Source organism: Misgurnus anguillicaudatus, chromosome 15 (genome assembly GCF_027580225.2).
Source record: "Misgurnus anguillicaudatus chromosome 15, ASM2758022v2, whole genome shotgun sequence".
Lineage (NCBI taxonomy): Eukaryota > Metazoa > Chordata > Actinopteri > Cypriniformes > Cobitidae > Misgurnus > Misgurnus anguillicaudatus.
The window spans coordinates 22,798,382-22,813,707 of NC_073351.2; the positions used below are offsets into that span (position 1 = coordinate 22,798,382).

The window sequence follows — 15,326 nt, forward strand, 5'->3', positions numbered from 1 at the left end:
GGCGCATTGCTACTGAAAAGATAAACCATTGATGTTAAAAAATATTGCTGAAATGGCAGCAGGATAGACGTCAAAAATGGAAAAATTTTCTTTGCTCCAACAAACACTAAGATGCTCCGCTAGTTCCCAGCAGACAGAGATTTGATCCCGGGGCCTACACACTATAGACCTTTTGTGTGTTTGCAAACAGAGATGACGTTTTTTGTGGGCAGAGCCAAACTGGTGGCAGAAAGTGACAGCTCTGCAATAGCGGTGTGAAGTGTTTTAGCATTAAACTGTGATTTTTATGGATCCGGTGTTCTGTCGAAGTCTGTTTCCCCTATATTTCTCATTAGTGTAGTGTTTCTTATAGCGTTTTCACAACGTTACCTTTATTTTTGAGATAAAAGTTTAAATGGCTTAGCTACTGATATGTGTGCATGTATGTAATGTCTATGTATTGTTCTTTATTGGTAAATCAATTATTTTTACAGTATGAGTCGCTAAAGTACATATAAGAGCAATACTATCATGTATTCTATATAATATCATTTATTAAATATTTCATTATTTTCTATCATTTTTCCCCTTATATTTATAGCCTACATGTTTGCTCTAAAACTATTATAAAACTATTAGGTTTACATACAAATTGATTTGTATAGGCCTGTTTATATATTAATAACACTTTACATGTGTGTGTTATATTTATATATTTATTAAGTATGTAAACATAATAATTTTAGAACAAACAGGAAGAAGACATAGGCTAAGATATAAGGTAAAAAGAAGTAATAGAAATGAAGAAATTATGCAGTATTTAATAAATGGTGATATTATTGATATTATGAACTCAAATCTTTAATCTTTCTAAATAAATTATAAACTTAACGTGATGAAAACGCTATAAGAGACACACAGAGGGGACATCTTCTCTAATTATTTTTTATTCTAATTATTAATAGATTTCCAAATGATATCATCACTCCAGTCTGTCGGTTTAAGAGGTTATATTGGAACCATAAACACCTACGTTTATCTTTAAATGGTGTCTTCGACGACGGTATACTATAAAAATGAAGGTCATCTATTTTGGCATTCCTATTCTGACACTCAACAGCACAACAAAAAAATTTCTAGAGAGTTATATTGTTCGTTTCACTCGTTTCTAATTAATATCCACTGGTTTTCGGCGCAGCATGCAGTGACATCTACTCGCAAAAGGTCTGTACCACTGCCCGAAGCAGTGCCTTGACTTCAAACTTTTCAGTGCTACTGAAATTGTGCAGTGTATTGGGGCCATGACAAACCTGCATATGAGACACTCAGTCGCAGACTGGAGAGATCTTGAGACAGAGAAACTGCAGGCTTATGTGGGGCTGCTCAATCTGGCCGGTGTTTACAGATAAAAAAAATTAATCAGGCATCTGTAGTGAGAAATCAGGACGGGGCATTTTCCAGGCTACGATGTTGGCCGAACACTGTGGTTCGATGAATGTAAACATATTGGCATATGAAGGGTTAAAATTTTCACAAATGTAATTAATATATTTATGAATGTTTTCAGGCAGAAACACGTTTTAAAGATTGTCTTGTTTAAAGTGGAAAAAATTGGATATATGATATCTTTAGAGCAGTTTTTAGGAAGGTGTCATCTTGGCCTTAGGATCACAAGTATGAGTTTTTTTTATCAAATCTGACTCTGTTAAATAACTTTTGTGCAATACATTTGTGATCATAATTGTGAATTGTGAACTTTTTGGTCTGTTGGAGTGCTTATTTTTAGATCAGAATAATAAATGCATAAACTAACCTGTATTTGATCTTAAATTACAGGGCACTGTATTCAGTCTGGATGAAACTGAAGATCCTGGAGTGATTATAGCTGAGGACAGTAACGACATCTACATCCTATCAGGCCAGCTAAGCCCTCCCGCATCACTCTTGACTTTGGAAGCAAGTAGCGGGCCAACTTCCTGGCAGACAGAGAGTCTTCCCGTGTCTCTGACCGGACACGAGTCTTGGGCCCAGGTTGGTATGATGGACCCAGAAGACATCAAGAGTCTGGACAGTGCAGAAGGTGTTGCATTAGTCGAGGAGCAAAGCGAAAACAACTCCTCGAACTCCGACATTGTCCACGTGGAACGTGAAGACGCCGAATTTCTCGAGGAGGGTGGTGAAACCGTGGAAGAGGCGGAGCTTCAGAGTAGCGTTCTTAGTATGCTTGGCAGTGAAAGTGAGCTCGCTGCTATCAGAGACGAAGTGCTATCTGAGCCTGTTGTGTCTGTAGAGCAACCAAATGTTCTCGCTGAGATTCCCCCTAAAGTGAGTGATGATCCTCCTCCAGTGTCAGTAGAGAAACAGAAGCTAGTCCATCGTGATGCTGCTGTCACCCCGTTTCCTGTGCCTGAACTTCAATCTCAACCTGAGCTTGTTCCAGCTCCTGTGGAGCCACAATCAACATCCATAATCAAAGAACCTGTCCTAAAAACCCTGGAGAAAGAGGCACTTCCAGGGGCTGAGCAAAAGGCCACTTCAACCCAAGACGTCCCTGTTTCAACTTCTACTGAATCACCAGTGCAGACGAAGTCTGTGCCACAACCCGAGTCCTCTGACCTCTCTGTGCTGCTATATGGTGGTGCTGCCGCCCTGGTGGCTATCGCTGCAGTATTGGCCTGTGCAGTATTGGCCTACAGGAAGAAGTAAAAAAGATTGTCATCTCACTGTATCTATTACCATGGCTACTGAAAGCCTGTGCTGACAGAAGAAAAATACTCCTTGTCTTTGTGTCACATCATGTTTGTTCATTAATTTTGCTTAGTTTCTTTAAACCAGCTTTCTTCAGATGAAAATTCAGATCTGTTTTGGATGATTTCTTTGTTTTGTTTTGTAGGGGGGAGCTTTTGTGTTGTATTTGTGACTCTAGGTTTTGTCTGATGGCTTAATGTAAACCGTAAAAGGATGACGAAGTCTTTGAAAGTTTTGTTTGTGAAACATGTTCTGATATACAGTTTATTTAATGGAATTCATCTTGATTTTAAAGCACAAACTTGCCTAGTAATGCGTGGTTATGGTTTTACCTTGTGTATCAGAATTAAATGCTAAAGTGCAAAACTTTATGGGACAGTGCACAGCTTTATAAGACTTCTTTAAGGATACTAAAAAGTACATAAAAAGTACGTAGACTTTAATTCTTTATAACTGCATTGTGTGGTATTCCACAATATTTCCACAAACAAGATTACACAACAACCTAAAGCAAAGCTTAGATATTTTGTACTGTATGACAACTGATTAAATTTCCCCTTTAAAAAAATACTTGTATAAACCTAAGCTTAGCCTTAGAGGGGGAACTCCTTCTGTTTCCATTCAATGGATTGCAATGGCTAAAGTGTGTGAGTAATAATTATACACCAGCACAGTCAATGGCTACAGTTGACTGAATTTTGTCAGGAAATGGAACACAAAAAATGTAAATTTAGTTTTCTAATCTCAATTTTATAAATAAATGTCCCGGATTCTGAGTCAAAATCGCCAGTGCATACAGAAAGGACAATGTGATAAGACAGGTTTTAAATCTTAAACCACAGTGTTCTACATGAACATTAACAGAACATTCAGATTCATTTTGTAATTTTACAGTAAAACTGATTTGCTGCGACTTAACATAAATCAATTCTTGCTGGGATCATATGACGATTTCAGGTTTGGGGACCAGGCTTGTGCACAATTCAGAATTTCAGAATTGGCCTGCATTCAATTCATGAATTGGAATTTGAATTGAATTGACTCCACCCAACACGAAGTTGAATTTGAATTGGAATGACAGGAAGTGGAATTAAATTCATGACAATTCAAAGAAATTCCACAGTCACACAACAGAAAGAATCTCACATACATTCAGTGTTAGGAAAGTTACTTTGGAAAATTGTTTGGCAACCATTTTAAATACTTGATTAAAGTAAAGCATTCTGGGAAATGAAGTCATGTTCCATCGTGTTCCACAAAATTTCAATTACAAAAAATCAAACTTAATTATTTGTTATGTGACTAGAGTTTTTAACATTAATTTCTGGGGGAAAACATTTCCTGTTAATGTAATCTGTAAAAGTAGTTTAAACTTATATAATTTCTAGAATATGCAATGCAATCATATCTGACATATACTGAAAGCTTATTTTTTAACACTTCACTTACTGTATAATATGTATATGAATTTCTTTGAATTTCTATTGAATTGCAATTCTGCTTCCTTTAATTCAAATTCGAATTGTAATTCTAGATCCTGTTTTTGACATCAATTCAAATTCAATTCAAATATTGAATTGGAATTTAGGGGTCATTCTCAATTCAATTCTGAATTGTGCACAAGCCTGTTGGGGACCAGAATGCCTCTTAAATTATTTTTTTGCACCATGAGGATGAGTCAAGTAATCATATTAATTTTTATTTAATTTGGGTCTGTAGATTAAATCCTTTATTATTGTGTTCTGTACCACAATGCATCATCTCAAGTTTTGTCATCACTTTTTGTCATTTTCCTGGTTTGTGTCTATCCAAAAGAAATGCTGATCAAAACTAGTAAAGCAGAAGTTATATCTACAGACAGGATCCACCTGTGGTCTGTAGTTGGCAAACTGCCATATAAAGAAAAAGTGCAATTTTTTGCAAGTTAGGTGTTTTATGTTGACAAAAGCTGTGAAATAAAGGCATATTCTGTTAAGGGAAAAACTGATTTTTTTTGTGTACTAAATTTTCTGTCAAATAATTAAAATGAGAACAAAAATATCCTTGTATACAAAAACAAAACTTTGGTTCCTGTATTTAGTACTGATCTGACTCATGTTGTTTTGGAAAGTCTGACCCTGTGAAACGCACAGCATGTTATGCAAGGTTAATATTTTGTAGCGTCATTTATTATATGCTTGTGTTCTGAAATTAGGAACAATGCAAACATAGATTTTTATTTATCACTTTTTGTTTCTCAGGTTTTTTTACACTGTATTAAAACATTTTCAGAGTAACAAGCTACAACTTAACATGAACACTTAATGCACCGAAAAATGTAAGGTTTCACAATGACTTCAAGTAAATATTAAAGAAAAAAAATCAACTAATGAAAAGGATCATAAAAAATATATTGTCTTTACAAAAAAAGTAAAAAGATGAATGACATCTATAAACATATATACATTAGTCTCACACCACAGATCTTGCACCTGTGGAAAGAGTCACTGGGGTCTTGGTGCTAGAAACGTCTGCACCACAGTATCATAAAGTTGAAAGAGAAAAGGAGGCGCATGTTCACACACAGTCTTCACAAGTGCAAAAGTAAAGGCCATCTCCACAAGTTCCTTATTAAACTCTCTGGCACCAGGCACATGCTGAAGTAAACTCTGCACTCCGTCAGACAGATGATTTGACCAAACCTGCAACTTACAACAAAGAAAATAAGATGTTACGCAGTAAAATACGCAGTATTTTAATGTTTGCAAGCACTACATAATGCACTTACAAGGGATAGTTCACTTAAAAATGAAAATTCTGTCATCATTTACTCATCCTCGTGTTGTTCTAAACCTGAGAAATGATGGTAAACACAGCAGTAAGTGACCATTGACTTCCATAGTAGGAAAAAATATTTTGGAAGTATTGTGATAAATGACAGTAAGCACACAGTTGATGGTACCCATTAAATTCCATCATATTTTTTTATTCCTACTATGGAAGTCTATGGTCACTTACTGCTATGTGTTTACCATCATTTCTCAAAATATCTTCTTTTGTGTTCTTCAGAAAAAAGAAATTCATACAGGTTTAAAACAACATGAGGATGAGCAAATGATGACAGCACCTTCACTTCAAAGTGAACCATCCCTTCAAGCCTTTTGTGGCGGTTTCTCCGACAGGTCTTATCCTAGTTCAAGACTAAAATGTTTGAGCTGATTTAATTTTAAAACACCTTGCAGGTTCCTACACAAATTCCATTTGAAAAAAAACGTTTGAAAAAAATTAAGCAAGTTGTGGTAATTTACAAGTACATGCATCATTAAAACTCAATTACGAGTGAGCGAGCGTCCTGTGGTAAGATGGCCGCCAAATGCGGACCTTCCACTCAATTGGCCAGCAGCGTGGTGGGCGAGAAATATACACATTTAGAAATTATTAACTTTATATTTAGAAAATGAAATAGGGACAATAGTCTGGAAACGTAAATGTTTTTCCATACTCTGATTTATTTTTTCCATACTTTCCAGATCTGGAAATTCCTCATATCGAATTCCATACTTTTCCAAACCCCGTAGGAACCCTGAGTGTCATTGTTTTGTCTCAAAATGCACACCTGTATTGTGTCATGTAAGGTTTGTTTGTAAAAACTACTTAAAATGTCCTAAAATAACTAAGGCCTAGTCCTGGATTAATCTAAACCCTCTCCGAGAAACCGCCCCTTTTGTGATCTAAACTCATGTTTCTAACCTGATATGTAGAGGTGCTCAGTTTCTTGGTTAGACTGTTAGCAGCTCGGGACAGGACTCGATTCTCCAACATGTCTGCAATTTGGATCAACTCGGCAGCCATTTCTCTTGCTGCCTGAGCCTCCTCAGCATTTACTAAGATGGAAAGATACAAACATCAACAGCAGCAAAATCTATAAGACTGGGAGCAGCACATCATATAGAAAGGGTAAAGAGATTAAACTTGTGACAAATATTTCTTTTTTCTTTTATCGTCCTTACGTGGCACTGCACAGGTGTTTACAGTTTATTGTCAATGTCAATCAAAGGAGACTGTATATAGATAATACTTTGAAAGTTAGTTTGAATATCACTTGACAAACAATAACCAAAATAATCAGAGGAAACAAATGGAAGATGAATTTAGCAAAACTGGGACACAAGATGCAATGGCCCAATATACGGATTCATCCTAATACCTGACAGTTGAGGTTGAATTTGCAGCTGAAGGTCATGTAAAACTCCCCTAAAGTCGATTGGGGAACCGTGTCCATCGGTTTGTAATTCCTCATCACTGTCAATGTAATTATTGTTGTTGTTGGACAGTTCAGGCTCTCTTTTAAGATCACCATTTTGGCATCTCTTGTGCTGTAGAAAGGCAAGGAGGACGAGGGATGTCTCAGGAAAACCATCAACATTTTTGTTGCAATCCATCGCCACACTGTGACTTTATACAAGTTACTCTGCAATAAAAAAATATATAATTCAAGCATGCAGTTAACGTATAAAAAACAGACATTATAATTCAAATTTAAATATTTGCATATCAGAGCACATCATATTAAATTGAAAGGCCCGGGGTTGTTTTCTATTTTTAGAAGAAAAAAACATCAAACGGTCTAAATCTTTATATGTAAAGCGATTCCTCACTTGTTGCTGGCTAAATGATCATAACACATTAACGTCTATATTTGTGTAAACTGTGCGATCTAGATTAGCAAAGCGCTAATGAAACAGCTAACAAGTTAGCACCTGTTTTATACAGTATCAGTTGTTGCTACCTAACGTTTTTGTTAAGAAAATAGGATTTTCGCATCATTTCATACATATGCCTTCATACTGGTACAGAACCAAGTTTTGCGAGGTGCATTGGAAGTAAAGTTCAAATTCGTCCACGCTACGTTAACGTTACTTGATAGCTGAATGATTCGTACTCCGTGATGTCGTTTTTCTGCTTTTCCATTCGCCGTATGTCTAAATCGAGTCCAACTATTTTTATATAGTAGTAATAAAACGTCCTGCCTCTGACGTTACACGCCAACTAAAAACACATCTACCGGGAGAACGTCGTTAACGTAGGATGATGAACATTTCGATGAATGAAATTAACAGCTCGGCATTTTCAGTTAAACTGCAGAGAAAGATTTATCCATCTAGCTAGATCGATCAATCATAGTAAATACTGTTAACATAGTGTGGTTATGTAATAGCGATTTCTATGTAAGTTAGGCAAAAAGCTCCAACGTTAAAGTCTACTAAATGTGCCTGTGAACTAACGACATTATTTACATGTAACGCTAAACTACTTATACTGCTTTAAGGCGAAAGAAAAATTCGCTATTTATTAAAATAATGAAGATTTGTTACTTACGGTCAAAACATAACAGTGTTGCAATTCCCCTCTCCGCTTGTTTGCTAGTGATGACGCGCGGGGGTGGCTTATAATAAACAACTTTTCTCGTAGTCAGAATTCCCCGCTTCGATTTCTTGCATGACGCGATGAAGTGATGACGTCCAAAGGGGGCGTGGCCATTCTCCACAGCTCGATTGAAACGGAAGGCTGGCTGCATCCTTCGGATGTCACATTTGTCCATACATAAAAATACGGTCTTATTTTATGGAAGAATATTAATTACTAAATAAATATAATTATACAAGCTGTATAGTAAACAAAACGATGTATGCACGTGACTGTATCCATGTACCCATGCATGCTCGGGAATCTGGCTAGCTACAGCCAAATCGCGAGATGTTGGGTTTAGGGGTTGGTAACAGCGCTCATCCGGCGAGATTTCACAAGAGTTTAGCCGTCGCTGTATCCCTTCTACTCACAACCATCGTCGTGGGTTTTCGGAAATGATTTTTCGAGTCTGTGAACTCTAGATAAAGTTCATCCAGTCGTGACTCATCAGTCGGTGCTGAAAGCTGTATTATTTTTAACAAGTGTCAGAAGTATCTTTCAAAACTAACATTACGACCAAAGATTTATAATGTTACACTGTTTCCAAATAAACCATAATGATTGAACAGGTATCTGTTAAAAAAATATCACTCAGCAAAACATTTAAAAACTTTATTTACAGTTAAAAACACAATTTGACATGAAAAACTTGCCATGGTAAACAAACAAACAGCCAATCAACCTTAATAGATGTTGCATCAAATACATTGTGTCAATTTTTGATGTCATTCAGACAACAATAGGATCTGAAGTTTCAGTTTAACCACTGACACACAAACTGTGTAATCTGAAATGCACGAATGTTGGCACAAGCAGTGCATGACAAATTTAGTGCTAAAATCAGTCAGTGCTAGTATCCAGGGAAACCGAAGCTCACAGATCGAGCTGTGCTCCGGCCTACAAGTTTCCTTCCAGCTTTTGGAAGAGACCCTGGTTGGGATGACTGTCGTGGTGAGGTAGCAGCCCGCCGGGCCTCCTGGAGTTCCCTAAGGTGAAATAGTAAAAAAATTTTTAGTTCTTCATTTTTATTTTAAGACCTATTCACTACTGTTTTAAACCTATATAACCTCACCTCTCCAGCACGGCTGTTCTGAACTTTTCCACGTTGAGCTCCTTTCGAAGCTGTGCGGCTAGTTTTCCCGTCCTCTCCGTGCACAGTACATTGTGCCGGCACAACGCAGATGCAGAAGGCCTTAAAGTAGGATCAGGATCTAACAGCGTCTGTTAAACAGGGCTATTATCGTTAACTTAAACTATTAAAAACAAATTAAATATTATATCGGCCATTATAGTTTTTAAAGACCACGTTCTTCCTCATCCCATTTTTTAAAACCCTAGTTAGTGTGTAATGTTGCTGTAATAGCATAAATAATACCTGTAAAATGAGACAGTTTTTAGGACAGTGAAAATAGCGATATAGAGATAAGTAAATTGTGAAAAATAATGTGTTTTTTTAAATGTGAAACATGAACATGTTATATTGTGCACTGTAAACTCAATTAAAGCTTCAAAAACACAGAAAGAACGGGACCTTTAAAAATACAAAAACATGTGTTTCCTTGGCAATAAACTGAAATGGGTTTAAGTTGAGGCACTTCAATTATTAGCTGAAACAAAAACTAAGTGAAAAATTTATTAAATGGCAATTAGTTAAAATGGTTAGCTGTTTAATAGGTTTGATAGTGGTTAGTTTAAATAAATAAATAAAAATTAATAAAACAACAAATCTTAGGGAAATTACTAAAATGTATCCAAAATTAAAATGAAACTATAAATATGAAATTATTTTGAAAAGCCAATTCAGAATTAGTTAAAAATACACTGATAAAAAAATCTAACCTTGCTGCCAGATGCAAGTCAATTTACTTAAACCGACAATCAGATCTCAAGTTTAATTATGCCCTCTAGAGGAGGAACATGAAGAACTTTAACCATTTAAGACCCAGAAATTAGAAGTTACAGCCATTGAATCAAAATGCTGAAAAAAATGTATTGTTTTTATACATTATACATACAGTATACATAAAATGTATAAAATGACATCTGCTTTAATGCTATCAGTCTGACTCACTTAAAGGAACACGCCCACATTTTGGGAATTTATCTTATTCACTGTATCCTCCAGAGTTGGATAAGTCCATACATATCCGTCTCATCTCCGTGCGTGCTGTAACTGTATGACGCAACCCCCGCTAGCTTAGCTTAGCACAAAGACTGGAAGTGAATGGCTCCAGCTAGCAAACTGCTCCCAATAAGTGCCAAAATATCACAAACATTTTCCTATTTATGTGTTGTGATTTGTATAGTCACACTGTGTTCAAATAACAAGGTCATATAAGACACAGCCATCTTTATACAGTATACATACTGGGAACTATATTCTCAAAAGGCGAAGCACTGCTACTGGGCGGAGTGATTTGCTCGCAGCACCTGAGAAACCCCTGGTGAGGAGCAGAGAGTTCGGTCAGAGTTGTGCAAATCTCTACGCCCAAGTAGCAGTGCTTCGCCTTCTGAGAATATAGTTTCCAGTATGTATACTGTATAAAAATGGCTGTGTCTCATATGACTTTGTTATTTGTACACGGCGTGACTATACAAATCACAACAGGAGTATTTTGTCACTTATTGGGAGCAGTTTGGTAGCTGGAGCCATTCACTTCCAGTCTTTGTGCTAAGCTAAGCTAGCGGGGGCCTGCGTCAGACAGAGTCACAGAACGCACGCAGATGAAAAAGGCATGTATGGACCCATCCAACTCTGGGGGATACGGTGAATAAGCTTAAAATGTGGGCATGTTTCTTTAAAGATCCACCTAAAGTCAGATGCAATGATGAAGTAAAATGTAACGATTTAAGCAACATAACCCATAATTATAGCAACAATTCCTCAATTAAAAGCCCCTTACAGATGATAACCAGACATGTGCTGCTAAATGGTACCTTTATAAGGTCTTTAAAGGGTGGAGTTAACTCCTGGGGCAGGCTAGGTAGCTGACCCTGCCTAAGGCTGTGCCAGTCATCTCCATTCTGTGGAAGTGGTGAAGCTCCAGCAGCTAACAACACTGTTAGACCTAGTGCAAAAATATCTGCTTTAGGAAGATGAGTAAAGTCCTGTAAGCAAGAGAAAAACAGAGTACATCACATCTGGTGACAAAGTTCATAATCACAGTATACATAATTATAGTCAACTGGTTGAGTTTTACCTCTCGCAAGACCTCATAGGCCAGAAAGCGGCTGTCCCCTTCCTCTACCTGAGGGCTTGAGACAGACGTCACATGACCCAAGTCACCTAAAACACAAGAGACCAATGAAATCAGTAACAGTGTTTATAAGGCTAATTTGCTGCGTTGAAGTCAAACTAAAATATTAAAAACGTAAACAAGGCCAGATACCTATTTTATATACAACCCCTGAGGAGGGGCTTTCATCATCATCGTCCTCACTTTCTCCCTCTCCACCGGCACTAGAGCTGGGCCGACGGCAAATGAAAATATTACCTGAAAAGTGGAAATTTTGCCATTTACTAATTAAAGTCTGTATTTTAGTAACAGGTCGTAGAGGCAAAAAAAAAAAACAATGAAAAAGATACAAGGCTCACTGGGTTTGATGTCGAGATGCACCAGGCCTGAACTGTGGATGTATTTGAGTCCCATGGAGACCTGTAGGAGAAGATCTCGAAGCTCTGGCACCCTGAAGAACTCGGCCTGCTCTCCCTTTTCAGTTATAGCATCGTGAAGGCTGCCACCTACAGGATGACATTGACATTGTATGAGTTTCTTGACATATAGGCCAAAAGTGGCCAACTTAAAATAGTTACTTTATCCAAACAAAAATGTTATTATTGAAAACACCATCATTTAAAGCCCTAATTGTTCTTCTGAACCAAAATGTGGATGTTTTTAAAAGTGTAGTTTTATCTTTATACTGGGAAGGGGCGGTGACCACCTTAAGCTACAAATGGATGCGACAGCAAAAATGTAAAAACCCCACAAACAACTAAAACATCACTAAAAAAATAAAAAGAGATTGTGGATTTGAACATCATGAGTGCAACTAAATATTCACAACACTTATTTTTGGATGATCTAACCTCACAATTTACATCCAGATCATGATACGCCTAGCCTCCAAAGCGGTATTCGAGAAAGTGTGGGTTTAGTGTGGTTTGCACTTTGGCAGTTTAAAGACATGGGACAGTCTTGCACACTTACTTCCTGTCACATGCACGAGTGGCCAACACCACAAGTGTGGGTATTTGGACGCAGCCACAAGCCACAAAGGTTTGAACTACTTATCCACTCATTCAACTGTGATGATGTGATTGCTTTCATGTTTGTGACAAAGCAAAACTAAAACAGTGGGAATAAGACCATCTTTATGAAACTCCAATTTTATGGAGCAAATATCCAGCAAAGGTGATGAATTTGCACATGGTGTCGTCTTAAGGTAGCCTGGCTCCGCCCTCCTACGCGCTTCCGCTTAATTTTCATTTCGCTTCAGTACTACGTCTCGGACTGCTCTGTAGAGTTTCGTTTTCTCCTGCAAAATTCTGCCGGACCAATCAGCAAACAGATGGGGGTGGCTAAGAACGATGACGTTGAGGTCGTGTGTCAGTTTGAGTTGTAGTTCAGTAATGACAGCGGAGAAAGACGTGAGAAAAGCTATTCGGTCCGTTATTGCAAAACTGCCGAATATACAGAAGTTAAAGCTGGAGCAAGAACCAGGTTTGCTAAGTTTTGTTTCTTGTTTCCGGCCAGTTTCGGTGCATGATATACGTCACGACCACACGTTAGCGATTGGTTATAGCAGATTCATAGTGACTCTGGGCAGATCCAATAGTTTTAAACTTCAACAGAGGACCCTCCTTAACAGAAGTAACGCTTTGCAATGGAGCGTGGCCAGACTCTCTGTACAAATGAAATGTACAAGAGTCTGGTTGGACCAGGCTAGTCTTAAGGCATATTAAAAAACACATTATAGACAACAATAAAAACGTAATTTTCACCACAATACAACCCACTACATGTTTGTGATCTGCTGTCTTACCATCACAGTACTCGTTTTGTATAATCATATGGTCATCCTCAGCCCAGGCAGAATAATAACGGACAACATGAGGGTGATGCCCCAGCACAGCATGGGCATATACTTCCTTTAAGGCCAGCTGCCTGAAAATACAGAACATTTTTAAATCTTAAAATATCCATGATGCACTTGATTGCACCGATTTATTATGGTTCACATCATATTTTTTCCAAAAGGACAAAATAACTGGAGGAAAATTGTGCCAGATCTCTGACAGCAACATTCATCTCATCTCAGCCATATATGGATATTAAAGTGGCCCTTGTTATGATGCACGCATGTAGCTGGGAGTGCTGACTCACTCATTGGCGGAGCCCGCAATTGGCCTGCGTGAGCGCTTGATTGCGTACATGCATCCATCCAGCCTCTTTATGCATCGATACACAGCACCACCCTCGCCCACGCCGAGACCGCCTAGTTCTAAAAACTCACTCTCATAACGCGACAGCATGCGAGCTGGCACTGCTGGCCTCTGAGGGCAGACAGATGGGAGACCGTATGAGAGAGAAAACAGATTTGCCAAAGCTTTAGTTGGGATTATGGAATTCTTTTAAAATCAACTGTAGAAAAAACAAAGACGTTGCTTTATAAACCATACCTTTGATGGAAGATAAAAATTTTCATCTTCTGATAAGCTCTGAGCTTCATTAGATCTGTTGGAATAAAGGTACTTAATACAAGCAAATGAAAAAATGTAAGGCTCCACTAAATGCCTTTCTGGTACCTGTGTGCATCATCCTCATCATCACTCCTTTGGCTCTTCCTCTTGTGGTGCTCACGGTTCCTCCGCACCGTATCTGGCGTGAAAGGGTTGATGTTCACTGAGGGTACATTGTCAAAAGCAGTGGACAAACGAAGTAACCTTTTACTGCGGCATGGCTTGGTGCTAGAGCAGGGCAGGGTTGATTTTGACAGCAAACTCTGAAAGGGAATTTTAATTGTACTTAAAGAGATCATTGGTCTTTGCTCATACCACATTAGTGAAAGATGCCACTGTTACCTTTGGCGTACTGGGTGAATCACATAGCCGGAGTTTATTCCAGGCAGCGTACGGTATAGGAGAAGTGGGAATGGATGGAGAAACAGTGATACTTATGCCATGGTGACGTTGCACCCGGGGTGTTCGACAGGCTGCAGAGGGGCTTCTTAATGGAACACTCCTGGGCCTCCATTCATCAAAACTATTATCAAAGCTGTCCTCCTCCCCACTGCTGGAGAAGCTCAGATGTTGCTGCACTGCATTCACAGAGGCCATTTCAAGCCACTGCAGTTAGTTGAATAAAAGACACAAACGCACAATTATTTCTTGAGATAAAAGGAGCCTAAACTTGCAACAGCTGTCCATAAGTTCATCCACTTAGTTACATGTTGACAACCACACTCCATCTAACGTTAGTTCTCATTAAAAAAAGCATCAAGGCCTCGTGGGTCGAATATATTCATTATGACATAAGCTGGAGAACAAACACTCAAGCTTCCCCTAAAATATACTGTAATTTTACTTATATGGGTTTAAAATGCAACTTTGAACGCCTTGTATAAAAATGTAACTTACCCTGAGATGAGCTATTGTAGCACCACGCTTAAACTCGATCAACTTGGCGCGTGAATGTTAATTAGTAACGCGGCATCAGGTCATTTAACGATGAGCGGAGTGGCACGACCTTAGGTATTCGACTTCAACATGCTGCGCTGCGCAGAATGACGTCAAATTACCGCGAGACCCTATGCGAAGAGACTGCTCTGAAATCGCTCTCGCGGTACCTTGATGTCATAGTCCGATCGGTTTGTACAGCTTTGCATGAAGTTGAGCACACCTGAACATACCTCGTGACTGCCTTTAATTAACTCTGCTAAACCTTTTAACCTTAACAGGCAACAAAGAAACACTTATATACACACACTTTTAAATATGTCTTTATTTGTTTAGCTAAAACTGAAGAAAAAAAACACTAAGATATAAAATAATTTCCGAGCGTCAAGGAAAGCTAAATATAGTCGTCAAAGACGTCTGCGCGTTTATTTCAGTGTACACAAGCGACCTTATATTTACACCTCATATTTATTTT

General features: G+C 38.1%; 3 protein-coding genes across 8 annotated transcripts in view; 1 reads left to right on the forward strand and 2 right to left on the reverse strand.

Moving 5' to 3' along the window:
- The window catches only part of bcl2l13 (BCL2 like 13), a 34,677-nt gene extending 31,579 nt beyond the window's left edge, over positions 1–3,098 (forward strand). For both annotated transcript variants that reach the window (XM_055173326.2, XM_055173327.2), the window contains one exon: positions 1,816–3,098. In XM_055173326.2, the coding sequence (XP_055029301.2) occupies positions 1,816–2,685 (870 nt within the window). In that variant the 3' untranslated portion in view covers positions 2,686–3,098. The remainder of the gene's footprint in view (positions 1–1,815) is intronic.
- Positions 3,099–4,922: 1,824 nt separating this feature from the next.
- On the reverse strand, positions 4,923–8,243 carry bida (BH3 interacting domain death agonist). Of its 5 annotated transcripts, none has more exons than XM_055173345.2 (4): positions 8,086–8,243; positions 6,914–7,177; positions 6,457–6,590; positions 4,923–5,408 (listed from the first exon to the last, which is right to left on the reverse strand). In XM_055173345.2, exons 2-4 carry the CDS (start codon positions 7,146–7,148, stop codon positions 5,211–5,213), a joined length of 567 nt encoding a protein of 188 aa, XP_055029320.2. In that variant the 5' UTR covers positions 7,149–7,177; positions 8,086–8,243; the 3' UTR covers positions 4,923–5,210. The 5 variants fall into 5 exon arrangements, with proteins under 5 accessions (XP_055029320.2, XP_055029316.2, XP_055029317.2 ...); XM_055173341.2 differs by having other exon boundaries at positions 4,923–5,414; XM_055173342.2 differs by lacking the exon at positions 8,086–8,243 and adding an exon at positions 7,649–7,782 and having other exon boundaries at positions 4,923–5,414.
- Positions 8,244–8,773: 530 nt separating this feature from the next.
- On the reverse strand, positions 8,774–14,967 carry wee2 (WEE2 oocyte meiosis inhibiting kinase). Its single transcript, XM_055173618.2, has 12 exons — positions 14,813–14,967; positions 14,258–14,521; positions 13,982–14,178; positions 13,856–13,910; positions 13,560–13,729; positions 13,219–13,340; positions 11,771–11,917; positions 11,565–11,669; positions 11,376–11,461; positions 11,113–11,283; positions 9,248–9,396; positions 8,774–9,161 (listed from the first exon to the last, which is right to left on the reverse strand). Exons 2-12 carry the CDS (start codon positions 14,510–14,512, stop codon positions 9,026–9,028), a joined length of 1,593 nt encoding a protein of 530 aa, XP_055029593.2. The 5' UTR covers positions 14,513–14,521; positions 14,813–14,967; the 3' UTR covers positions 8,774–9,025.
- Positions 14,968–15,326: the final 359 nt, after the last annotated feature.